Source organism: Pyrus communis, chromosome 6 (assembly GCF_963583255.1).
Source record: "Pyrus communis chromosome 6, drPyrComm1.1, whole genome shotgun sequence".
NCBI lineage: Eukaryota > Viridiplantae > Streptophyta > Magnoliopsida > Rosales > Rosaceae > Pyrus > Pyrus communis.
This window is the reverse complement of record NC_084808.1, coordinates 29,019,784-29,045,465: the sequence shown is the minus strand read 5'-3', so window position 1 is coordinate 29,045,465 and position 25,682 is coordinate 29,019,784. Positions and strand designations below refer to the sequence as shown.

The 25,682-nt window shown below is 36.6% G+C and overlaps 3 protein-coding genes and 1 pseudogene across 3 annotated transcripts; 2 read left to right on the top strand and 2 right to left on the bottom strand.

Moving 5' to 3' along the window:
- Window positions 1–1,744: 1,744 nt before the first annotated feature.
- Window positions 1,745–4,516, bottom strand: LOC137736956 (probable xyloglucan endotransglucosylase/hydrolase protein 28). Its single transcript, XM_068476283.1, has 4 exons — window positions 4,096–4,516; window positions 3,827–3,927; window positions 3,093–3,301; window positions 1,745–2,599 (listed from the first exon to the last, which is right to left on the bottom strand). The coding sequence occupies exons 1-4, from the start codon at window positions 4,286–4,288 to the stop codon at window positions 2,092–2,094; spliced, it is 1,011 nt and encodes a 336-aa protein (XP_068332384.1). The 5' UTR covers window positions 4,289–4,516; the 3' UTR covers window positions 1,745–2,091.
- Window positions 4,517–17,247: 12,731 nt separating this feature from the next.
- Window positions 17,248–18,506, top strand: LOC137736561 (probable transmembrane ascorbate ferrireductase 3; annotated as a pseudogene).
- A 670-nt stretch (window positions 18,507–19,176) lies between these two features.
- LOC137736788 (probable ascorbate-specific transmembrane electron transporter 2) lies at window positions 19,177–20,263 on the top strand. Its single transcript, XM_068476058.1, has 4 exons — window positions 19,177–19,335; window positions 19,451–19,499; window positions 19,679–19,878; window positions 20,000–20,263. The coding sequence occupies exons 1-4, from the start codon at window positions 19,177–19,179 to the stop codon at window positions 20,261–20,263; spliced, it is 672 nt and encodes a 223-aa protein (XP_068332159.1).
- Window positions 20,264–21,657: 1,394 nt separating this feature from the next.
- Window positions 21,658–25,212, bottom strand: LOC137736906 (protein OBERON 3-like). Its single transcript, XM_068476220.1, has 2 exons — window positions 23,206–25,212; window positions 21,658–22,366 (listed from the first exon to the last, which is right to left on the bottom strand). The coding sequence occupies exons 1-2, from the start codon at window positions 25,067–25,069 to the stop codon at window positions 21,789–21,791; spliced, it is 2,442 nt and encodes an 813-aa protein (XP_068332321.1). The 5' UTR covers window positions 25,070–25,212; the 3' UTR covers window positions 21,658–21,788.
- Window positions 25,213–25,682: the final 470 nt, after the last annotated feature.

Here is a 25,682-nt window from a genome sequence, read left to right as displayed (position 1 = left end):
TTCAATTGAACTATTTAAAAAAAAAAAAAAAAAAAAAAAAAATCAGCTAGTGGCTTTGCAAAGACAATTCATCATCTTGGGGCCGAGAAAACTCGCAGAGATATTTCAGCCTCCCCTTGGCCACCATATTCACCAGTACCAATAATCAACAAAATACATATACCGTGTAGATATGTTTTGTTTGCGACACTGATCAACAATATCGATGACACATCAGTACTTGCTCATTTGTAAAAAACAAAACGGACGTCTGTTTCATAGTTGAACTATTTAGTTATATATTTGTAACCGTTTGCTTGGCAATTGTACTCGTTCACCCTGTTTAAGCATGCCATCATGTTTTTTACCCTTTTCATCTTCCCTTCCGTTAAAGACCAACAGAAATCAAGTGGATAAGAGGACCGCAAAGCTGCAAAACCTCATTTTTTTATGTCAGCAAGGGTGGGTTACCTTACCACTTACCCAATGAGCCTCATGCCAAACCAATTTTCTACCGCTCATTTCTCATCTCTAGTGGTCCAAAGGATTTCCAGGAAAACAAATTCCATTAGAAATTCAAATTATTTTTCACCTCAAGAAAAAAAAAAATTAAAAAGGAAAGAACAAAAGTGGTTCATGAATGATGGAAAACTTTCAATAGAGTTGTCTGACTAAGGTAGTTTTAGCATTGAATGTGACAACCCGTCCTTGATTTTACACTTTTATTAATTTTAAAAGAGTAAATTGATGAAAATGCCCCTTGATGCGAGATTGCTGATTTCCGTTGACCGTAATATTGATAACTTATTTGTTGGATTTGTTAAGCAAGTGGACAATTAGGCCGTTTACGTTAGTTTATTTATTTATTGTTTGGGTTTGACCCAAAGTTACTACACACATATCTTCGGAGTACGTGACCCGACGAGTGCGTAGGCGGTTATCTCCGAGGATATAATTCTCATCTTACTTTACTATACTTTACTTATGTTTTGACATCACGTGTGAAATATGTTCATTCCCGCTCACAAACGCACTCTTATATTTAGGCACTTTTAGGTTTTAATTTATTCACATTTTCCACATCATTACACTTATGGCTCTGTCACCCTCCTGGTATTGGTCAGCATAGCTCGATTCAAAATCCAGGTAGACATTCCAGGTCGAGGTGTGTCACTGAATAAGTAAAAGGTGGAGTCGAATGAGATCAAAGCATAAGAGATTCTGCATTTTCTTGTAAAATTAACTTGCAAATGACACACTCATACTAATTTTCTCTATAAAGTCAGTTTTTTTGGGTCAATTTCTGCCAGGGCCACCATGTGTAGGCTAGCAGGTTTTGTTTCCTCATGTTTACTTGGTTTTACTTTTACCTCTCCCCCTTCCAAGTCACGGACCCAGCTTTGAAGCCTTGAAGAATCCAACCTGCAGCATTCCCATTTCACCATGAAGGTAAAGAACAACATACTGAACCCATTTTACATCTCTTGTCACATCCTACTGACCTTGGATTCCAATTCACCATTGACAAACTACCATCCAACCATTTATTGGTCAGCTATGACTTTTGAAGATAAAACGACATTGGCTCAAATTTTTTGACATTAATAAAAAGTTATAAATTAAATTAATTTAAAAAAATGAAAATCCTACAAGCAATGCACCGGTGCAGTGGACGGCTGAATTGTAACGGCCAAAATCTAGCCATACAAACTCTGGCGCATCCATACACTGGTTTACCGTAGAAATGTACACAACAAATAGAAAATCCATGCCTACTACATATTACAGAAACTTCCATATGCTCAAATATTTATTGAACCCATGAGGGTGAGTCAAAAGTACAGAGAAAATCTCAATTCGTAAAGCCAAAAGAAAAGCATGAATGGAAACCTGGGAAGGAGACATTCTAAAAGTTGTACAAACTATACACAAACCACCCCCCCCCCCCCAAAACACCCTGTAAAACTCCATCCACCTTCAATAAATCTATGCTTCTCCGCTCTCTCTATACACCGAAGAACTGACCCAGCGCGGATATATATCGACCAAATACCAATGGAGTGACTGTAGTGCTCATTCATACCAGAATCCATACATTGCTTGCAGCCCTCATCAAACAGAAGTTGCCACTTCTGCCTGGCTTCCTCTGCTCCGGTGGTGATGCTTTCCATGGCGGCGCCTCCCTTTTCCGAATGTGACGGGGTCAAACATACGCAGTCTTTCAGCTTCTTGGGGACTGATCACACACTCTGAGGGAGGAGACTTGTATCGGATTCTGTCGTAGCAGTAGGAGTATGTCATGTGCTTCATCCTTAAACTCTCCATCTTCATTCTTTGGAGACGGGTGACACCAGTAGGGACTGATTCTGAATTTTGGGTCTTTTCGCACTTCTTTGATAATTGTTCGATTGGATCGACTGCACAGCCGTGTAGAACAAGGTCGGAGAACTCAGCCAAATAGGGAGCATACTTGTAATTCACTCGGTATTTGCCCCCATTGGTAGCCCAATCAGATCCATCCCATATTGTGGCATACAATGACATTGGCTTAGCAGGGAAGTCACCACCCATTGATTCTGTTTTCTTGAACTCTCTAATGGGAACATTGTCAACATAAAAGCTGCAAGTAATTGACATTGGAAACAAGTACGCCGATCAAAATCTGAATTACAGAACTCATAAAAAATGAGGTGAACAATAAAAGGCGAGAAATCGCTACGAACAAAATTTTCGCTTGAATTACAAAAATTCTATTTTCATCCAGTTTCCCTAAAATGAAAACGTGCACCAAAATTCCCATCCTTTTCTTTTCTACTTTTCTCACAAACCAACCACAGTTGGTTTTGACAAAACAAGAGGCGGTATTAAAACAACGAAAAGAACAAGTTATGTGCTGTATTTTCCTAAAAGGAGAAACCCCGCCTCTGCATTTTCCCTACACAGAGGCATCACATCAAACCCCCCACCCCAAAACAGTAAACTCCAGACTTCAAAGAACATGACATTATTGGTGACAATATGGAAAAATATGCCTCACGAAAAGTTGATATGCTAACAGATAGATTTAGCATACTAATCCGAATTTAGAGTGGAGAGTTTTGATTGATGCTCACATGATCTGAGAGTCAGTCCAGAGAATGCTGTACTGATGGTAATCGTCGGACGGATCAAACCAGAGATTGTATCTCTCTTCCCTGCCGGTGTTGGTGCTTCCGTTGCCGTAAATATTGGTCTGAACCCTCCATTCTTTGCCCCGTATATTCCCCAAAAACTCGAAATCAATTTCATCATGGTACTTCGGAAACATGTCACCGTTCGACATCTGTTAACATTAAACAGATTAGAACGTGTATTCCTATTCATTTAACAGCTTAATGAGAAAATAAAAAGGAAAACACCAGCAAACATCAGTGTGGAGTATTTAGTCATCCGATTGATAACGAAAATTGTTCGTTTAACAGGACCGAAATCTTGAACACAATAAATGAAAGTAAAAACTCATCTGGGTGTGAATTTCAGGTGACAAAATGGACATTTAAAATGTAAAAAGTTAAAAGCAGCCTATCTGGGTTATCTCAGAAGGTTGAGAAAACAAGTTTTTAATTGGATATTGGTAGAATTAGATCCACAACATTTTCTGGGCTCCACACCACCAAATTTAAAGGAAAAACTGTTCAGATTAATCAGCTAACCATAAAGATTGAATCTTTACTGAACTGTTAAATTGAGAAGTAAAAATCTGGGTCATATTATTTTGTACAACGTAAGATACAATCAAACAACAAACAAAGAGGGAAACAAAATAAATTAAAACCCTTAATCAGATAGAAAAACAGGATTAACTCACATAAAACGCAACAACAACTCCAGCAGTGTAATCAGCAGGCAGCTTAATGGAAGCACTGAAAAACCCATGCTGGTAGAGGTCCTGAGAAACAAATCCAGACCCTGCAAACAGACATAGCCACCAAAAACCAAACAAAGACAACAACTTCAAGGTAAAGAAAAAAAAAAACTCATGAAACGTCGCCACCTCAAAAACCCAGAAACCAAAATATCAAAACCCTTTCACATGATTCTCGAGACAGAAACCCAAAAGGGAAACAGATTACAGACCTGTCCGTTCGTCTAGTGAGAGATGGACGGATTTCCCATCTCTAAGGATCATCAAATTGTCATCCCCAAAAAGCTTGGTGTACCCTTCATCGAAGGGTATGATTGGTAAATTTCCAGAGGGTGCAGAAGCAACAACTCCAAGAACAAGCACTTGGCAGGCACACAGAAACAATCCCAGATGAAAAAACCCCATCTTTTCACCTAAAAAATAAATAGTTTTTCTTTCTTGCTTTCTTTTGAGTTTTTTTTATTTGTTTTGAGAATTCAGAGTGTATATATAAGAAGGTGAAGAACTAGAAGATAGCAAGAGCAGAGAGAGAGGGGAAGAGAGAGAAAGAGAGACGCTTGTAAGAATACCCCTATCTCTCAACAGCGATGGAGAGAGAGAGAGAGAGCCGAAAAGGCTAATGGGGGGAATGAAGGAAGACAAGGCCAAGGGCAAGTCATTTTATTGCCGAGTGTCAGTGGAAGCTGTTGAGCTGTTTTCCGTTCATATGCACATCGCTCCACGCCTTTCTTTTCGTTTCTTTCTTTTTTATTTCACCAATTATTTTATTACTTTTATATTTATATTTATAGAGTAAATTTCTTTTTAAAAAATTCTAAAAAAAATTCTGAAATGTCATGAATTTATACATTTTTTAAAATTTATAATATAAAATAAATTTTTGGACGATTTGTCATATTAATTTTTCAAAATTTGTTGTAATGCAATCTCTTTAATTAAGGGACAATATAATTATCCTTAATAAGACCAACTCCAATGGTGGGCTAAAAGCCAAATTACCCCCCAAATTTTTCCCCCAAACACACTCCAACCCAAGGGGAAATTTTGGGCTAAATGCTAAATGCTAAACCAATGTCAAATTCCGCCCAAAATCTAGCCCAGAAATCGGAGTGAAATCCACCCAATATTTATCAGAATTTAAATTTTTTTAGATTAAAATGTTCATAAAATTAATTTACGATAGTCTACATATTTATTTATTTTTTTTAAATTTAATTTAACAAAAAAAAAAGCCTAAATTCATTCTTTAATAATTCCGGGCTAAAATTTTAGACTAGAACGGTTGGAGCAGAAAAGCTGTTTCTGAGTTAAAAGCTAAATTTTTCGGGCTAAAAAAATTTGGCTTTTAGCCCAACCATTTAGAGATGATCTAAGGGGATTTTTTTTCGAAATTGTTCAATTCAAATTAAGTAATCAAATTTGCATTGCGCACAATACAAATTAAGAGTTATTTTATTTTTTTATAAATGAATGGATAGTTGCGTATTTTTTTGTCATTCAAGATATGCAATCACAAAATTATAGGTTACGATTAGGTATGCAACTCAGATAAATACCGTGTTTGTCATCTACTTTTAGTCAAACTTGAATCATTCTTTAACCAAGTAAAACCAAATATCGTTATACAAACGACTAGCTGGTAATACAACGAGTGAAATGGATGATCCGTCTTGTTACCAATCAAACACCACATAAGCGACATGCGTATGAATGAACTACTTAATAAACCGTATCAATATTATAATGATTTTTCAAATTATATGGAATATATCAGAAGAATTTATAACATAGTATGGATGTTGTATGTTGCAGGGGTTGGTGAATGTTTTAAATGAAATTATAATTACACGTTTACTAGTTTGGTAAAGAAAAGATCTAATGCTCATAAATACCTTCCAAACAGTATTACGTAGAACTCCTGTATTAGAGAGTTTGTCAACAATATGATCAATATATGTTTGGACTGAACACATGACTTATCATCATACTTCGCAATAAGACATGCACAGCATGCGGTTTACTATTGCATTGAGAAGAATTATGAACTCATATGGGACACATTTTATTGTTCTATTCAACGAGAAGTGCCTCCCACTTTTTCATTAAGAATATCTAAGAACTTGGTGGACCGTTGAAAATGAGTTATTTGTTCTTTCTCATCTTCACTTTCTTTCTGTTGTCTATACTACTATGGCATTGATATATATAATTATACCTTTCGGTTATATAACATCTTAACGTGCTTTGAATTTTACACTGCCATCGCAATTTAGATATATGCTAAAGTCGTCGGAAACACGCATTAACTAATTCTTAATTCCATTATTCCTTATACAGTGATTTCGAACACTTTATCCCACCTTCAAGACTTTGAAATAGAGTACTCATAGCTTGAATGTTAATCTTTGAAGAAGTCTACATTCTTCAAAGAGGTATAAAGTGCTCAAATAATAATTCCATTAAAAGTAAAAATATAAAATAAAAATAGACAGAATTGAGAAAGCATGAATCATTACGGGTAAAAAAATTATTATTAAGACTTTTGGGGCAAAAAAAAAAGTTCACCTTTAAACTCTTTTTATCCTTTTTAAAAACTTAATTAAAAAAAGGAAAAGCAGCTCAATCAGGCAACCGCCCAAGGCGCCGTCCCTTTTCAAGTTTATTTGTGCAGCTTGCTTTCCTAAACTACCCCCATATTACGCCATATATTTACGGATTTGCCACAATCAGCATTTAAAATTGAACCATATTTGACTACTCAAAGATGATTAGAAATTCCTACTTAAAACTCTTAATATTTTAATCACAAAACTTTGTGTTTATAATCAAAACAATTCAAACTATGAATCACACTGTAAATATCATCTCTACAAAAAATAAATTAAAACTAAGATCGTTTAGTCAATCTATTGTAGCAAATACATAGACGGTTCGTAATGCTTTTATCAATTTCGTTCATTTGTTTTTAAACAGTTTGATGACTAAACAACATTAATTTTAATTGATTTTTTGCGATCATTATATGGTGATTTATAATATGAACGGTTCTGATTATAAACATGAAATTCTATAAATTGACAACGAACAATTTTGAGAAATTTTAAGTAGGAGTTCCTACTCATCTTTGAGTAGCCAATTATTGTCGTTTAAAATTTCTTTTATGGTCAATATTTCCATAAAAATATTCAAAAAATTAGAGAACAATAGGGAAATAGGAGGTGAAGTTTAAACTTTACCTTATATCGGAGAAACTATCAAGTCTAGGCTAAATCCGATAGATATTGTCGAATATCAATATTTCTAACATATTCGTTAAATATCAAAAAAAAAACTTTTATATTTCATTCATACCAATGTTTAATATTCCTAAAATTTCATTTTAAATTTCATAATTAGATTGTAAGCAACCTATATTTATATACAATATATCTGTGGATGAAAATATTGATATGGATATTTTAAACATTAAACAAAACAAGCGGGCTGTGATACCAATCTGGTAATTTAAGTCGAGCATCTAGGCAATTTAATCCAATCTGGGGGAAGCGTCTAATTTCGGCGCGTGGAGGAATTGACACGTGGTCCAAATCACCGGACACCGGCTGAGCGGACGAATATGCAAATTACTCACAATTTATCAAAGAATATTGGTTTTTTTTCCAACTTTAGTAAATTCCACTTGGCAAACGGTGCTGCACTGCTGACGTGACACCTTGTCTCCCTTACACCTCAAATCCCAAGTAGCCGTTGAGGGGACCCACCCAGAATCCACAAAAAAGAAGCCGAGTTCCGAAGAAATGGATTTGGACCGTAATTCATGGGCCTCCTTAAGGAACCCGCTCCTAACGCCGTTAATCACGGGGTCAATCCCGTCAAAGGAAATTAAAGCACAGTCCCCTGGGCCATGAGTCCGTGACCCCCCCTAATCATAAGCTTGCTTAACGTCCGTGTCAGTTGAAAACGGCGTCACCTCCCCTGATTAGGAGAGCATTTTTTTTCATCACCATTTAGTATGATGTATACTTTCCACTCTATTTATTACCATTAAATGAGTTTGAATTTCAATATTTGAGCACAAATTTCAAAATTCGAACTTATCTAACGATAATAAATAAAGTGATAATCATACATCACATTAAATGGTGATTAACAAAAATGCACTCCTGATTAGGCCCCACATTTCACGCAAAACAGATAACAACATTATGTTAGTTGCTAATTTTGGTTAATTAACAGAATTAATAGAGTAGTATTTATTAATCAATCCAATAATTACGTGAATTCGATTTGAAGTGAATTTGCATATAACAGAAATTGGGTAAAATTCTTATGATAACTACCACAACGGTAGCCATTTAGTACCATAATCTGATGATATATTTTTTTATTTGTAAATGAAAGGTCTTAGGTTCGAATCTCTTGAATAACGAATTCGATACCAAATTAAGTTGTCCATTGTGTAGTTTAGCCAAACTTTCCCCTCCTCCTAATGTAAAATATATTGTTGTACTAAAATTAAAAATAAAAAATAAAAAAATAAAACCCTACGACAACGGTATAATTGGCATCACTACAGATTTCGCCGTAAATGATAGACTTCAACAATTAAGTAGCCCAAACTAGACTGTGCTAATATACGCCGTTTGCATGGCATTATACCACGTGGCACCGTGGCATTTGCCCCGCATGGGAAATAACATATGGGGATCTAGCATATTATATATATGAGAGTTGAGATCATCCCGATGTTGCATGGAGGATGATGCTGCCTATGGCAATGATGGTTGCCATGCAGGCACATGTTTGCAAGATCTATAGCCGTCCACTACCCAAGATCATCAGATCGACGGTTGATGTTTGTCTCGGAGTTGTGAAATATGTTTTTGCCAATCACTATGCAACATGTGAATTTTTGTGGATTTCTTGGCAGTCGATGACTATCAACGGTTAGGATTTCTTATTGGAGAACAAGCGACATAGAGCACAACACGTTTTAAGGCTATTTCCAGCAAAAAAGAAAAGAACGTAAAAGTAATATTTGATGCCAAAAGTGGAGATAGGATCCTCGTCGAATTCTTTTTGTGAGAATTTCAAAAATCTCTTAATCATGTATATTTATCGTACATCGTGTGATCAGTTTTTGTTAGGTACTATTTGTGTTTAATTTTAAATAATATAATTTTAAATGATTTATAACTGCACGATGTACGATTAAAGTACATGACTAACGGATCTCCGAAATTCTCACAAAGAGAATCCGACGAGAATCCTATCTCCCAAAATTGAGTATTGGAATGGTGCAAGTCACCATATTATCAACGCTTACGTTTAATTTTATTTTATGCATTAGAAAGAGATTTGAGTCAAATAAATACTTTGCAAAGTTATATTGATTCCCAGCTCTTTTAGTGTACTAAGTTTAACACCAGAATGCTGAAAATTATTATAGAAGGCATCAGATTACTTACACGATTATTTTCTTTTAGATTTTGGATTTATGTCTTTCGAGGACTTCATTCATAATATTTTTAGTACTTTATCCATTTTTGCTAAAAATGTTTTTTTCTTCGATTGTATTGAAAGTGCTTGCAATCGAGATTTCTCTTTTCAAATGAATTTATTTTAAAAAAAAATCAATACAAATACGACACCTAAAAATAATGGATAAATAATACCGACCAAAACAAATACACCTAAAAATAATTGTTTCTCGAGTTCCCGGGGGGATGTTTGCCTGCGGTCTAAGAAATCGAGCTTTTTCTTTCGTTTCTTCTCTCGCACTCTTTTATATTTAAGATTTTTAATGGTGGGGTGGGGTCCGATCAATAGCTCTCAACCACGTGTACGCGGTCAGGAAAATAGCGACTTTTATTCGCCTAGGTATTTCCACGTCAGCCATCGAGGAGGAGGAGGACCTGACCTTCTCTGCTTTTGGCTTCTGGTGGGCGTTGGGCGCTGGATGGTGGGTGGTGGGTGGTGGTTCTTTTGTTCCTTCTTCCCGCGCCGATTTTTGGTTGTCCTTTTCCTTATGTGGCAAACCCTACCATGTACTGTCTATTCTCTATCACATTTCAAAACACGCCCACAAGAGAATGGCTTATCCATATATCGATATATTTGTCTTACAATATTATGTGACTAATTTTTTTTTTATAGATCTTATCATCTTAATTCAGATCATAAGATACAATCTTTAACAAAAAATAATAGCCCAACCATATTTAGATTATTTACAACTATGATCCGTGATGAGATATGTATTCAATTGAAGGTATTACTTTTGACGTGTTCTAGATGATGAAAACTTCTGTACGTATAATATTTCGTAATATATAACATGTTACATACACTTATTCTTCACGTAAATTTTCTATATAGTACCAAAAATAATATAAAAATTCAAAATTTTCTTAAAATTATACCAGACAGAGATATATAAATTCTGACAGAACAAATAGAAAAGATACAACGGAAAAAACAATTGATGGGTCTGTTTTTATAGCCGTTGGCTGTCCAGAATAAGCTTTAAAATTGAAAGCTTCCACTGTGAAACCATGGTGCATGGAAGAAATAAAACAGATAATTTAGGAAAAATAATCATTACATAAATGGCCGTGTATGTATACAAAATCATTTAGATTCCACCGAACGCAGCATGAAGCCAAAAATAATAATTATGAACACTCTGGTGGGCACCTCCTCCTCCAACAACTACTGCATCGCATCCTATAAATTTGTATATACAGAAGTATTTGTGGTCAAATATATATATATATATATATATATATATATATATATATATATATATATATATCTGTATGCCCGTTTCACATCATTTATTCCCGACATGTTAAACCCAACGAACCCTTTTTTTTTTTTTTTTAAACAAATGATGTTATCTACATTAAGAGAAATTAACTTATTTAGCTTCATAATAGAATAATAATAATATGATTTAAATTCGTCTTTGACGAGAATTGAATCTAAGATCTCTCACTTACAAATGAAGAGGAATATTACTAAACTGTAGTATTAAGCGGCTCCACAAATCGAATTCTAGATGCAATCAACCAAGCTCCAATCCCTTACTCCTTTGCCCATCTCTTTCTCTCTCTCTCTCTCTCTCTATTACGAGTGTTGACACGTCAGGACTCAGGAGGCTAATTTCCAATGTGTCATTGCTTACATTACAAGAAAAAGATGTAAATCATGACTATTATTTGTCGTGATGAATAAATATATCATCAACCGGTCAAATGGTGTTGTTTGATTTGACAATTTTTTCTTTCCGTTTGATGTTCAAAGTTTTGTCAAATTATTGATGTTTGAATTTATAAATCAATTTATACTCACAGTTTTCCTTTAAGCTTTCAGTTTTTTAAACCTCAAAATTTGTTTAGTTAAATTTAATTTTCGTTTAAAAAATAAAAATTAACAACTGAAAACTAAAATAATTACTAAAAGGATCCTTAATTTGTTGTAACAAACGAAAGTGGTGGACACACGCAAATTAAAGCACGAGTGCCGTTGAGTTGAAAAATATGGTTTGGAGATAGAGGGGGAGCGTTGGAAAGCTAGCCCCATCAAATGAGGAAATTTTGTAGTGTGCTAAAGACATAGTCTGATACACAAAGTGTCATAATATAAATATTTATAATTTTTTAAAAATATTCAATCATTTAAATTATGACACTTTATATATTGGAACGTGTTAATAAGTACATCTTAAAATCTCCCCATTTGACACATTTGCCACTCCCCTTCAAGGACGGATCCACATAGGGACTAGGGAGGTCCCAGGACCCGTTGGCAATCCTAAATCGTTGCTATAAATTTTCCGGGGACCCCTCGTACTCGAGCATGAGGTCTGTGTAGGTTGCAGTGGCTGTCTTCTTCTTGGAGAAGATGACCGCGCACGGAGAAGAAAGAAATAGGGACCCTTCCTGCGTCTCTCCTCCTTGCTTCTGCCATAGTCTCATCCCTCGGTGCCACCCACTTCTCCTCCAACCTTTCTCTGTCGTCTGGCGGGGGCAGTACATAAGCCCAAACTTTCCCAAATTATTTCAACCATCTTAGTAATTTTTCTTATGGGTGAAATTTCCTTCATAAGGTTAGTAAGATGGATATGATCTGTCATGGGTTGGTGAAATTTGGTGGTGGAGCTACCATGGCTTCGAGAGAATGGGGAGGGAGGTGGTTAGTGGAGGTATGGCAGCTTTGTTCTTAGTGAGAGAGAAGGTGGATGTTTGGAAACTAGTAAAAGAGAAAAATGGTGTGTTTGGTTAGAAAGATAGTGGGAGTTTGGGGAGAGTTTTATTTGACCGGTGTTTTAAATTGGGGTGTGCTATCCACACACCCTCTTAATTTGCGGCCGTCGGATCGACTGAATTAAAGAAGATCAAATGACAGAAATAAACAAAGGATGTGTGAGAAGCAAAAAGGGGTGTGTGAATAGCACACCCCTTTAAATTTAGTGCTTCATATTAGATAATCAATAACTTAGGTACTCCCTAGTAACTTATGAAACCTCGTAATGGACACTTGAATTATGATTTTATAATTTGTAATATTGTTTTGCATATGATTTTTGAATGAAATGTATTATATTTAAATTTTCAATGTTATTTTTGTCTATAATTTTTTTGACCTTTATAATTAGGACCCCCCCGAGTTTAAAATCCTAGATCCGCCACTGCTCCCCTGGTTACTTCTGAATCATTTCATATTTGCATGTATATCTTTTCATTCATGTGTAACAGACACCTATCCTATGATTGAACATCTGAACTAAGTTTTTCAAAGTTGGAGTCACCACCACTAATTTATTTTATTTATGTTTGTTTGTTGGTGGTTAACATAATAAATAAAGGCGTTTTGATTGAGGACGCAATGTACAGTTGCTTTCGTCTTTCAAGCTCATTTCTCATCGATGGAACCCTAATACATATCTCTTAGTAAGATTAATCAAATATCCCAACCACTTTGTTTCGTTGCTTAATCATGTCCATCCATCTTTATATAAATAGCCAGCTAGCTACATGGTCACGGCCTAAACCCTAGCATAAGGTAGTTGATTTTAACCTTTTTCTAGACGAGGTCAAGATTAATCGATAACGATATCAATGTCTTTTATAAAAATGATGGAAATTTGCTTAAAGACGTGAAAATTAAATTGAAACTTTAGGGAATGTTAATATGTCAGAAGTATCGACGAAATCTGTCAATTTTAGTTGAAACTTAAGAGTTTCTCCAGTATAGAGTGAAGTCTAATTTTCATATCTTCTCTAATTTTTCCATATTTCCACTAAAATGTAAAAAAAATGAACATATATATACACACACACACACACACACACATCACAACAGTGGCGAAGCTACATGAGGGTGAGGAGTGGCGGCCGCCCCTCCCCTTGCTGGAAAACATGTCTAGGAGCGCTAGTTCAGCCCCTTCGTTGTTTGGGTGGAATTTGCAGAGGAAGGGCGATAATTTGGTTGGATTTGTAATAAGGGTTCTGTTTGGTATTGTAAGATCCCACATCGCCCAAGGATGAAGATCCTATAAGCCTTATATGTATATTTCCATCTCCAATTAACACGAGGCCTTTTGGGAGCTCATTGACTTCAGGTTCCATTGGAACTTCGAAGTTAAGCAAGTTCGTACGAGAGCATTCCCAGGATGGGTGACCCACTGGGAAGTTCTCGTGTAAGTTCCCAGAAACAAAACCGTGAGGGCGTGGTCGGGGCTCAAAGCGGACAATATCGTGCTATGGTGGAGTTGAGCCCGGGATATGGTGGGGGCCCGGGCCGGGATGTGACAGGTATTGGGTTTAAAGGGGTTGGTTTGCATTTGGTTACGAAGATAGCAAAATTTGAGATTGTTTTAAATTTGGTATTGGGTTTAAATGGGTTGGCTTGCGTCTGGCCCCATATATATATATATATATATATATATATATATATATATATATATATATATATTTTTTTTTTTGTGGTTTATTAACCCACTTTTTCATTTATTATTATTATTATTATTATTATTATTATTATTATTATTATTATTCTTGTATGTATTTTTATTTTCTCTTTTAAGACTCCCACCGTATTTATCTTAAACTTTCACATTATTTATAAATATTGTATTACTTTTTAAAAACAATGTAAATATTGTTTAATGCTTATTTTACGATAATTTAAATCCATCTAAGCTCCTGCCTAGATCTCGCCTAGGCACCTAGCTACTAGGTTCCAATCCGTTGTTTGACTACTGCCTAATATTTTAAGAGGATCTAATCCTAGCCAATTTAAGCTTCCTACATTGGCTTTGATATTATTGCTTACAACCGTTTTGATGGAAAAACTATTTTTTGTTATGAATATTGACTCAAAACTTTACACTCTCCAATGTGAAAGCAACCGCTTCGATTAAACTTTGCATTCTTTTGAATTTCGCCCCTCCCCTCGGCAAATCCTGGCTTCGCCACTGTATCGCAACTAGAAAATTTAGTTGATATATCATATATAGGAATTTGTCTAAACTATGAGTTCTAATTTAATATATCTTCATTAGGAAGTCTTTTTCTTGGACAACTGTAAGAATGAATATTTAGAAACGAAATCAATATCATCCACCACTCAACTTTGACATGGCTTTTAATTAGTGCACATCTGATGGATATATACGGGCCAAATATGTGCCTGCCAACTAGTCGATGTATGCATATTAACGAAAGACATTCACAGGAAATACACGCCACTCATGTTAACTCGATCCAAATCCCTTCGTGTTATTGTCATGCATCTAAATTTTTCGCATGATCCCAAAATGTCTACATATATGTTGTAGTTTATATGGCAAAATAAATCTAAAATCAATTTAAAAGATATAAATTCGACAATACTTGAAAAACTTTGAATTTGGTCTGATTTGAGCCCGCGACTCATTGTTTCGAAGAGAACGTTATCATGAATCCAACATAATGCTTTGCTGTGACATGAGCTTTTTCAACCGAATTCTATCAATTAAAATGTGTAATAGGATTCTAAGTTTTTAGGATATTTTCGAGATTTTGTTATTTGTTTAATTCATTTCTTATTTGAACTCTTATAAAGTTGAGGACTAAAAGACACCATACAAACCTCCTTTAGGGTACTAGGGTTTGTTATCTACCATATTATCAATCAATAAACTTTGACCCTCTTTCTCTAATGATTTCCAATTTCCTCATCCTTAAAGTTTTAATTTGATACTTTTTTTGTCGTTGAGTCTCCTTTGCTCTTGCTGCATGAAAGTAGTAATAATATCATAGCCCATCGAGACAATTGAGAAATTGGATACAGCTTGATCCTTTTACTTGCTACATCCACATGCTTCACACAAAACTAAATTATTTGAAAATAGCGTAATTACTAGTTAAGAATCGATATTATATGGTATCAAACATTTACGTGCAACACAAGTTTGTCCATCAGCTCCCTATACCTTCCTGGATTCGATAGTATAATTAATAAACTAATATATTGGTTAAAAAACTAAATTTTCCAGTAAGCAAGCATAATCCAAGAAGATTAAAATAATGCGGATAAAATTTTAAAGAATAAAAGTTCAAATGAAGAAAGTGTTGAAAGGGTGATGGAACTGGAAGGAAGCGAGAGATTTTCAATGTGCTCGGAACGCAGGACGGTACATTACATGTCTTTATACAATTAGAATGATACTTCAAGAAACAAAAAAACTTTCCTCCACTTATAAAAAGACATATATAGTATCGTTTCGTGTTCTAATTACATTAAAAAATCTAAGCATCAGTCTCCATCAAGTAGTTATGCTGAGAAACCTAACTCGGAAATTAAAGAAGCTTATCTGACAACCACTAGGACTCCGTGATGATTATTTATCTGTATATTATGAATGCTAATCCCACAAATAGATAATTAAAAATGATGGCCTTGAGTATGCAGTCATGATTAGGAACAATCAAAAACATTTAAATGGTAGGAAATGCTTGCATCAATGATAGCAAATCCATTGTCATTTTCCCATTCCTCAAATTCATCATCCTTCCTCCATAACCCTAGCTGTACAACTAGTGTTTAGTTCATCATAGCTATGAGGGTAGGAATAATTTGTAAAAGTAGAGTCTACATGTATTGGATTGGTGTTGCTGTGGCCGTAAATTCTAAAATGGACTGGCTTCATGCTATGATTCAAGATTCTTAGTTGTTGTGTCGTTGATTAAAAATTCTGAATCATGATATGAGCCGTCCATTTATAAAATCCCTACTATGGCTAGCAAGTATGTAGTAACTTGGGATTGAAAAAGTAATCACTTTGAAGCGTGGTCCTAAACATGAAATTCCAAGTGCATGCAAGCTCATGAACATAATCACTACCAGCAGTACTCTTTGTTGCCTTTTGTAGCAGGGTCCAAGGGAGGAATTTGTGGGAAATGTCTCTAGATTTTTTATTGTGCGGCCAATTCTTAAGAAAGGGATTGGTCTTTTGCATATAACTAGTCAACGTCATATATCCAATTCAAGTTTATAAGTTTGTGTTTGTTAAGAGTATACAATTATTTGAAAGTAACATATGAGAGTTTTGGCATTCCTGATTCCTCCAATCCAACAGTACACAATTATTTCTGAAAGTAACACATGAGAGTTTAGGGTTTTCATTTTTGCTACGTGTCCCCATAGCCTATTGCAGGCCGGTCCTGTATTCTATCTGATGGACAGTAATGACTTCAAGGTTGGTCTGTAAGTCCTAATCCAGTTCAGAAATATGGGTCAGGCTAACCCAATTGTAAAAACCAAACCTTTGAGGTCTGACTTTTTCTTCCGTAGATCGATCAAACCTCAGGGGGTTCTTGTGCCACCAACATCGTTACTAAGATTGAGCTCTCAAGCAATGATGGAGCTAACATGGGGTTATTGGCTGCTCATTAAATTGTCATATTCTTTGTACACTGAAAAATTGTTTGTGAGTAACATAACAAAGGTTGGAATAACCTCTCATGGATTTATTTGTTTGAAAAAGGCTAACCTTTACCTTTTCAGTCTATTCTGCAACCACATTTTTCTCTTTGGAAAAATAGAATTCCTCAAGGGGTGATGCTCAAACAGCTAGATAGCTAGGACGCCTCTACAAAGTGTAACATTAAGAAAGCGGATATATACTTGGATCATTCATATATATGAACTTGTGATGCTTTGGTTTTCCTTTTTCTTATAATAATTGGGCAGACTAAATACCTTAGTAGAAAAATGAGAGTCTGATGCTTAGCTAAAGTTCAAAGTTTCCCCAGGAGAGATTCCCAAAACCAACACAGCAAGCAATCCCAAGAACAATGCATGCATTTTTAATCACAACCTCTTTAGCTTAACACTCGCACATCAAAATTAAAGGAACGAAGTAGAAGATATTAATCCATCAACACTCATCCTTAATTCCCAATATTAATTAACTTCACCGTCATCTGTCCTTTGATCACTTAATTGCAATGCAAACTACTATAAACTATAGGTACGAACGATCAGCCTCTAGGTTGACAGTAGGTGCACACTTGTTTGGCATCTTAGCACTCATACTCTTGCTTGTTTGGCTCCTGTATTACCGTGGTGGCATCGACTATGATTCTGATAATTCAGATCGAGTTTTCAATGTAAGTGATCATTAAACCATCACATGCCCAGCCAGTACCATTTGCTTGCTTAATAGTGGCTCAAGTTAAAGTTAAAGTCGTTTCCTCAATTTGGCAGGTTCATCCGTTTCTTATGTTCTTCGGATTTTTTTCTTTGCTGGTGAAGGTACGTACATATTAGGGTACTAGGGTTTAATTTCTTATGCTTAACTACTAGTATCTGAACGAAATATTATTGCATGTATTTGATACACCAGCGATGATGGCATACAAGACCGTAATGTCGGGACACAAGGTGCAGAAGTACGTTCACGCCCTCTTACATCTGGTAGCTCCATGTTCCGGGATATTTGGGATCTGCGCTACTTTCAGATACCATGACATGAGGGACATAGATAAATGACATGTATTCCCTGCATTCATGGATTGGCTTGACCACCTTTATCTTGTACGGTTTGCAGGTACGTACGTATAAGTGATAACGATAACTTCATTAATTAGTTAATTAAAGTAAATATATTGTTCCTTAATTACTTAATTAAGCATGTATGCATGGTTTGATTTGGCATGCAGTGGCTGTTTGGAGCTGCTACGTTCTTGTTTTCAAGAGGTATGTCAGAGTCGTCGAGGCTCAGAAGAGTTCCATGGCATATGAGTATAGGTTGGGCACTGCTGTACTAGTCGATCTGTGCTGCCCTAACTGGTCTGATGGAGAAATTCACATTCCTTAGAATTTCGAATGTGCTGGGTCGCAGGGAATCACACTTGATCAATTTCACTGGACTATCAATCCTCCTGTTTGGCATCTTCGTCGATCTCTCTGTCGCTCTTGCCCGTTATGTGTGATATATAGTTTCTTAATTTAATATCAATCCTTTTTTTTTTTCAGCTGGATTATTCAGTTGAAGACATTGGTTTGGTGTTATATATAATGTTAATTATTTCATATGTATAATCCTTTTTTCTTTTGGTGTGATTAATTTGAGCGAATTTATGTATTCGAGGGTTCATGTGTAAGACCAATATATTCATTATGATATGAATTCAATTATTTTTCTATTAAGGATCAGGTAATGTGTTGATTCCTTAATCGGTTAAGTTTGTAAATTGTATCAGTCCCTAATATCTGGAATCTTTTCTAACACAATTTACTTAGAGCATCACCCCCTAATAGTCCGCATCTTCAATGATGATGTGATATGATTTTATCGTACAAACATCATGATTAGAATCATTTATTTTCTTAATCATATTCTAAAGATAATTTTTATAAAAGTTTATTCAACTTAGAGACCCTATACCTAGAAAATGTACCTGCTTGATTGGGGTGCTTTGTAAATGTGATTGACGACGACTTAATTTAGCCGTACGTGACACACAGAAACAGAATGCAAAACAGACATATTCGAAGCTTTTGGCCTGGCCACCTAAAAAGATCAGCCGGCTAGACGGTTTTCCATATTCCAAATGCTTGGCGGCATCGATCCTTCCATATTCCAAACATTGTTTAGTTTGGGCAAATAAAATTCTAAATCTTTACTTTGATTTCATCCAAACTTCCATGCTTTTCTCGTCGACACCGTTTCTCTTGTGATTTAAATACAGTCATAGTAAAGCTTGTAGCTCTTGAGAGGATTACGCTCACACGTTACAACAATGGCAGCTAAGAGTCGTAGCTACCAAATATCAGCAATCCCAGCTACAATATTTGGGCATTTGCTAGCTATAGCCATAACAATCCTGGTTCTTGTTTGGACCCTAAAGTTCCGCGGTGGCTTCGCTCTCGAAACCCTCATCAAAGAGAAAATTATAAATGTACGTTAAGTAAATTTTTAAATCTTGCATACGTATAATATATGTTCATATCATAAGTGAAGTTTATATGATCATATCCTTCATCTCATCATATTCTTCCTCTCATCTTTCACAGGTTCATACGTTTCTAATGGTGGTTGGTTTTATATTGATCGGTGGAGAAGGTAATCATATTGGAGCTCACTAGGTCAAAAAAATGTGTCTATAACCTTGCTAGCACAAATGTGCCCTCTTCGCAGTTCATATTAGTTTAAACTAGACTATCGTTTATATAAAAAAACATTGCTAAACATCCCTAGAATATTAAGGACTGATCTGATGGGGTAGCAATTGATTGGTGCAGCAATCATGGCATACAAGACAGTCCAAGGGGAAAGGAACACGCAAAAAGGGGCGCACCTGATATTGCATCTTCTAGCTCTGGTGGCTATAATTTTTGGGCTTTACTGTGCCATCAAGTTTGGTCACGAATCCGGAGTTCAACATTTTCTTACTTTACATTCCTGGCTCGGCATAATCACCATCTCGTTATTTGGTCTTCAGGTAATACCGACACCTTATGATACTTAAAATATGTCAACACCTTATGGTGTCATGCCACTTTTGAGGGAGAAGTGCCTCTTAACTAAATGATCATACACTTATATTGTTGCTTGTTTTCCAGTATTTGTTTGGCTTCGTTCTGTATGTGTTTCCGGGTGGCGACAAGTCGTCGAGGGGAAATTTTATGCCATGGCACACATTTTTCGGGATGCTGATATTTCTTCTAGCTGTGTGCACGGCTGAGACGGGGTTGCTGGAGAGGTTCTTTTTCTTGGGCGTAATAAAAATGAATGAACAAGTACTTATAGTCAACTTCATTGGCCTTTTGCTCTTTCTCTTTGCAGCCACCGTCAGCCTCACCGTCCTCCTCCCTGGGTCTTACTAATTGATCATACCAATTATTCATCTTTACCTGAGTATTTTCTCTTGTCAATATGTTGTTTTGAGACGAATTAGTTTTGTTGTGTTATTTTTATACAACGTTATATTTACGCTAAGAAGTGGAAAATAACAGTGAATAGTAGTCTTGAATAGTAGTCTTAGGGCTCGTTGGAAATGGTTTTAAAATAACTTCTAAACGAGCTCTTAAATATTAGTTCATTTCCACATTCATAAAAATTTGTTAAGCCAGATGGACAGCCTATTTGTATACTTAAATTAATAAAGCAATGAACATTCAAGAAAGATTATTCTCATCTTACTTTACATCGTAAAAGTATAGACGATTTATTAAAAAAAAATTGAAAGTAGATCAGTACCATTTTACTTTTAGCATAAGTTTCTCATTCTTTTCAACATTTGTATATGTTATATTTTGCAAATCTACAATCGCAAAGTAAGATGCTTGTAATTTAAGTGATCACCAATATTTGCTTTTATATTCGAGATCTGTGTTTGAATCTGCTTCCAATATAAAAGCAAAACCTGAAATCACTAAGTAATGATGGTGTTTCTGAACCCACAACATTATTAGTTTTAACAATGGCGGAAGTGGTGGCACCAATGCAGTTTTTCTTGGCGCAAGCGGAGTTTGCATACAGACTTTTTTCTCACCGTGTGATTTGATCAAGCGGCTGAAACTGAGTGATTTGGTGACCGGTTTTGATACAAAGTGGGAAGTTTTTGTGTAAAAAAATAGGCGGTTGTGATGCAAAATAGGATGTTTTGTGTAAAAAAATAGAGGTGATTCAGGTGTTTTTGAATAAGATGGAGCAAATCTTTGCATTAGAAAACAAAGGCTCTATACAATGCCTTGCACTAGAAGATATGTCCTTGCATTGTTTATATAAGGTTGTGCACACATAGGTGCTATGTAATGTGCCACCGTTGAGCGCTATAATATATATATATATATATTTTTTTTTTTGTCGTTATGGAGAAATTCTTGTGTTCACCAGTGGACAACCTCATTCGTACGGCCACACGTGGAATTTTGTAATGGACTACAATGCAGAGGGTCTCACTTAATTGTGTGTATGAGCATATGAAAGACGATCTTCCTCCAGACGGACACAAGAATCTCTTGTTGCTATGGCAAAGAGGGAGGTAGAGGGAGGCCGTGTGCAGCGTTGCTCTGCTCAACCACTGTTATCCAGGAGAAATTTTTTAATGTGCTTGAAACGCGGCCCGTACACTACATGTCATAAACTACCTTGTAATATGACACTTGATATACCAAACTGTGTTCCTAGCACACTGGAAAATCTCTCGTTATCCAGGCAGAGCATATGTAGATGGAATGATGCCAGCACTAGCTATATAATCAATTGAAGAATAAAGTTTGAATTCCACAACTGCGAGACAATCTTTCACTTTGATTAAAATAACAAGCAGAATCCAAAACTGAATAACACTCATCAATATACTTAACACAGTCAGCACCATTGTTAAAAAAGAATTAAATACAGAAACTAGACCCGTTGCTGCTTTGTTGCTTCCATTCTCTCCAACAAGCCAGCAATCTCAGCTTGCATTCTAGTTTTCATGTTGTAGTAATCGCAATGTGAACTTTCCAAAATTTTCAGCTCCTCCAGTTTCTTCCTTCGCTTTTCCTCCGTCTCTTTCAGACAGAATTTGGAAAACTTTCCGGCGTACTCTTCCTCCAGCTTCTCTGTCTTCGTCTGTATCATCTGATGGTACCCTTCTGCCTCTCTCCGAGCTTCATCAGCCTTGCTCTGGAACATTCTAGCTTCCGCTTCCTTTATCCTCACTATGCTTTCCAAGCTCTCAAACCCGTCTATTTTTGGAAATGTTCCAAACTGGAACTCATCCTCATTGCTTATATGGGACGATTTGAGGGGGTTCTGACGGGTATCATTAGACAGTGAATCACATTGCATACTAGAACTTGTTTTGTAAACAGCATATTTCGGAGGTACAGAAACAGATTGTGAAAAAGGGGTCGAATCTTTTCTCAGGCAGGCTTGAGAAGCAGCCAACTCTTTTGTGGATAAGGTAGAAGCAGGATATTCTGACACTCCATCTGTATCTATTTAAAAGGAAAAGCAAATCCAGATTTAGGCATGAACAGATACTGAATAACACAGATATCTAAGTCGAGGAAGAAACATTTAGAATGAGTATATAAGCAAACATTTCAACTCAAGCTGCATCGAGGACATTCAAATCAAAAGTGAAATGAAAAGGAAAGAAGAAAATAGGCCAACACAACAAAAAAGTAAGCTGTAGAGATTAAAATGGTTTTTAACAGCCACAGGCATATGATCCTCACTGTAGCTATGCAGACAGCCAGTCACAAGCCTCAAGTAATCAACTCAGAGTATTCTATTTGACATAGTTCATATTACGCTAGCCTCCAATAAGTGCATAGAATACCCAATCAAGTTCCTTCAGTAATTGTTTTCTAATTTGATAAAGTAACATTTGCTACAGTAGAATACGGCGAGCTGAAGATTATATAGAATTATCATCTCTATGGTTTTATATTCAACATGTGAAGAAATAAAAGGTTGTGTGGTGTTTCTAATACAAAGATTGCTAGTTACGTTTTCTCCAAGACACTCTTTATCATCTACCTTAACATTCCACTCTGGTACATCAATACATTGCCCTTGTTTTACATTAATGCCCAAAATTTGTCCCATAAATAGTAGCTGACCAAATGGCAATTCGTAGAATTTTTCGTTTACATCTATTTAGTATGTTTTTTTGTCACAACAGTTATAAGTCATTCTTAACATGCAAGGAATAAGCCACACTTATGCATAAGCAGTTCATACTCCGCCACGGGACTAGCAGAAGACAAACAAATTGAACGTAACAGAATAACATACAAGTTGAAACAGAAAACCGAAGAGGGTGACTTACAGTTAAAGAACTGAATAATGAAACTGCAGGCATCTGAAGGAGACATCAATTGGCTTCCAAGCTTGGAGATGATCTCCTCAGCCTTAATATGCAGTTCCCGGCCTATAAAATCATCACTTCTCCTAAAAATCTTCTTAACACAGTCAAGCTCCTTGATAAGGGTCTCTAGTCCCCAGTCTTTTGCACAGCACAGAAACACATCCTTAACAAAACCAAACATTTCTGAAGCATGGCCGCATCCTATGCAATGAAATTGCATCTCAGTTGTCCCAGAGGGACCTTTCAAGCTAGGACCTGGTTTGATGAGGTTCCTCTGAATACCACAAGCAGCATGACACCAATGCGAACAAACATCACAGCCAACCCAACCACAAGTATTATTGGCACAGTCGAAATTCAAACACACAGGACACATACAGGAACTACAAAACCCCTTATTGGCAGAGCAAATTTTGCAGTCACAATCATCAACAGGCAATAAGCTCTTGCAATTCACATTCTTACACCTCATAAACGAGAAAATCTCCACCAGCTCGGTTGCTGGAAGGCGGGTTTTCCCAGATACAAAGTTCCCGAGTCCCATTTTCACAGCAACCAACATCTCCAACTGATCCTTCTGACATTTAGAAAGATTCTCCTTTGTAAGATCAGACCTTCTCTGAAGCCGGTTTTGAAGGCTTACCAATTCTTCCTTCTTCTCCGGCGTGGATATCAGATTCTTCAAGTATTCCTTAGTTGATAAGAGCATTTCCTCAGGAAGCTCTTGAACTGTCTGAGCCATGACAGTAACAGATTCCGAAACAATTTCGCGAAGAATTCTCTCCGGTCTAGAAAGTTTCCTGGCTCTCCCACCAACATCCATACCCTCCAATCCTCTCAAACTTTCAGAACCTCTCCCTCTAGAATCCCCAGAAAGGGTATCGATTGTCGGCTTAGCAGGCAATTCAGATGGAAAAAAGGAAAGGTTATCAGAGCTAGTTGTCCTATAAACACTGTTATTATTACAAGAATCCTTTCGATTACTCAGCATCATTGACAAAATCCCGCCCCCATGATTCGACAAACCAACTCCATCTCCAATCGGCTTAAACCTGCTATGAACAGACCCATTAGTGCCCTCCCCACAGTTCCCAATTTGATCATCTTTCCCAACAGAATATTCGAAATCCGTCGAATTTCGGGTAAGCGAGCAACTGGGGTTGTGGGAAAATGGGTGGGAGTAAGAGTACGACAATGAAGCTGCTGTGAAATCATTGGAGCAAGTTGTCTGTGTGTTGTTAGCAGACGGCGCCAACGACTGTATGCTTCTGCTCGGCCGCGGCATCGCCGGAGGATCGCCATTCTGCAAGGCGTTTGAGGCGGTGAGAGAGAAAGATACCTCCGGCAAGGCTAGAGAGAGATTCAAAGTCTCGAGCTTTGGCTTCTTGTCGTCCCTGCTTTCTCTCCCCGCCTCCTCAGCAAGCTCTCTCTTTGAGCAATTCAACCTGGTTTCGTTCAAATTAAGGAAATCTCTCTCTACCCATTTGTTAGAATTCTCCGAAACCATGGCTTCTTTGCCTTTGAAACTCTCTTTCTCCAACGAAGTCAGCAAATTTGCGCCGGCGAACTCCTTCTCGAGAAAACCCAGTTTGGTACTGTCGCAGAGGTAGCTGAGAGTCAGCTCCTGGGAACTTAAATTTCCAGTCTTTGAGGGTTTTGATTGGAACCCATCAGAACCCATGTCTGATTCTCTGAGAAACCCGAACCCCTTTTCGGAGAATCCCAATTTATCTTCTGGCTCGTGTTTGTTTTGCTTGGAGATATGGCGAGTGACCTTGCTCTGAGACGCCTCGTCGGCGGCAAGATTCCCATTCGCTCGATCCATGTCACCAAATACGGCCTTATTCACACAGAGAGGGAGAGAGGGAGAGAGGGAGAGAGTGAGAGGACTTACCAGGTAAGAGAGAGATATATAAAGAGTGTCTGTGAAGACGAGAGGAAGTGAAAGAGACACAGAGAGGAAAAGGTCTACAGGGGCTGTTTGGAAATTAGTAAAGAATCTGGGGGTGTGTTTGTCAACTGATTCCTTCAGCACACCATTACTGAAATCTCAGTCTCTGTAAATCTGCAACGGGAGGCGCCCCAGCGGCTGGATTTTTCAAGCGTTTACACCAGAAAACGGCGATACGTTTTTCTGGCCTTGATCTGAAATTACCGAACTGGCCATCTGAATTTGGTGGAATTACTCTACCGCAATGCTTTGAGTCATCTTTTTCTTGGTAAATACCTTGACTGGAGTCCGGGGATGGTGCTGCAGGAAGGGGACGACTTTTTGTATTTTTGGAGAAAAATATGAATTAACATTTAATTAGAGCATAATTAACGTTCACCATCCTTAAAAAGGTGCTTAATTGCTTTCAATTATGAGTCAAAGTTTAGCTAGTATTTTCTAGCGACAGATATTCAAACGGTGCTTCATATGTCATAATATAAGTATA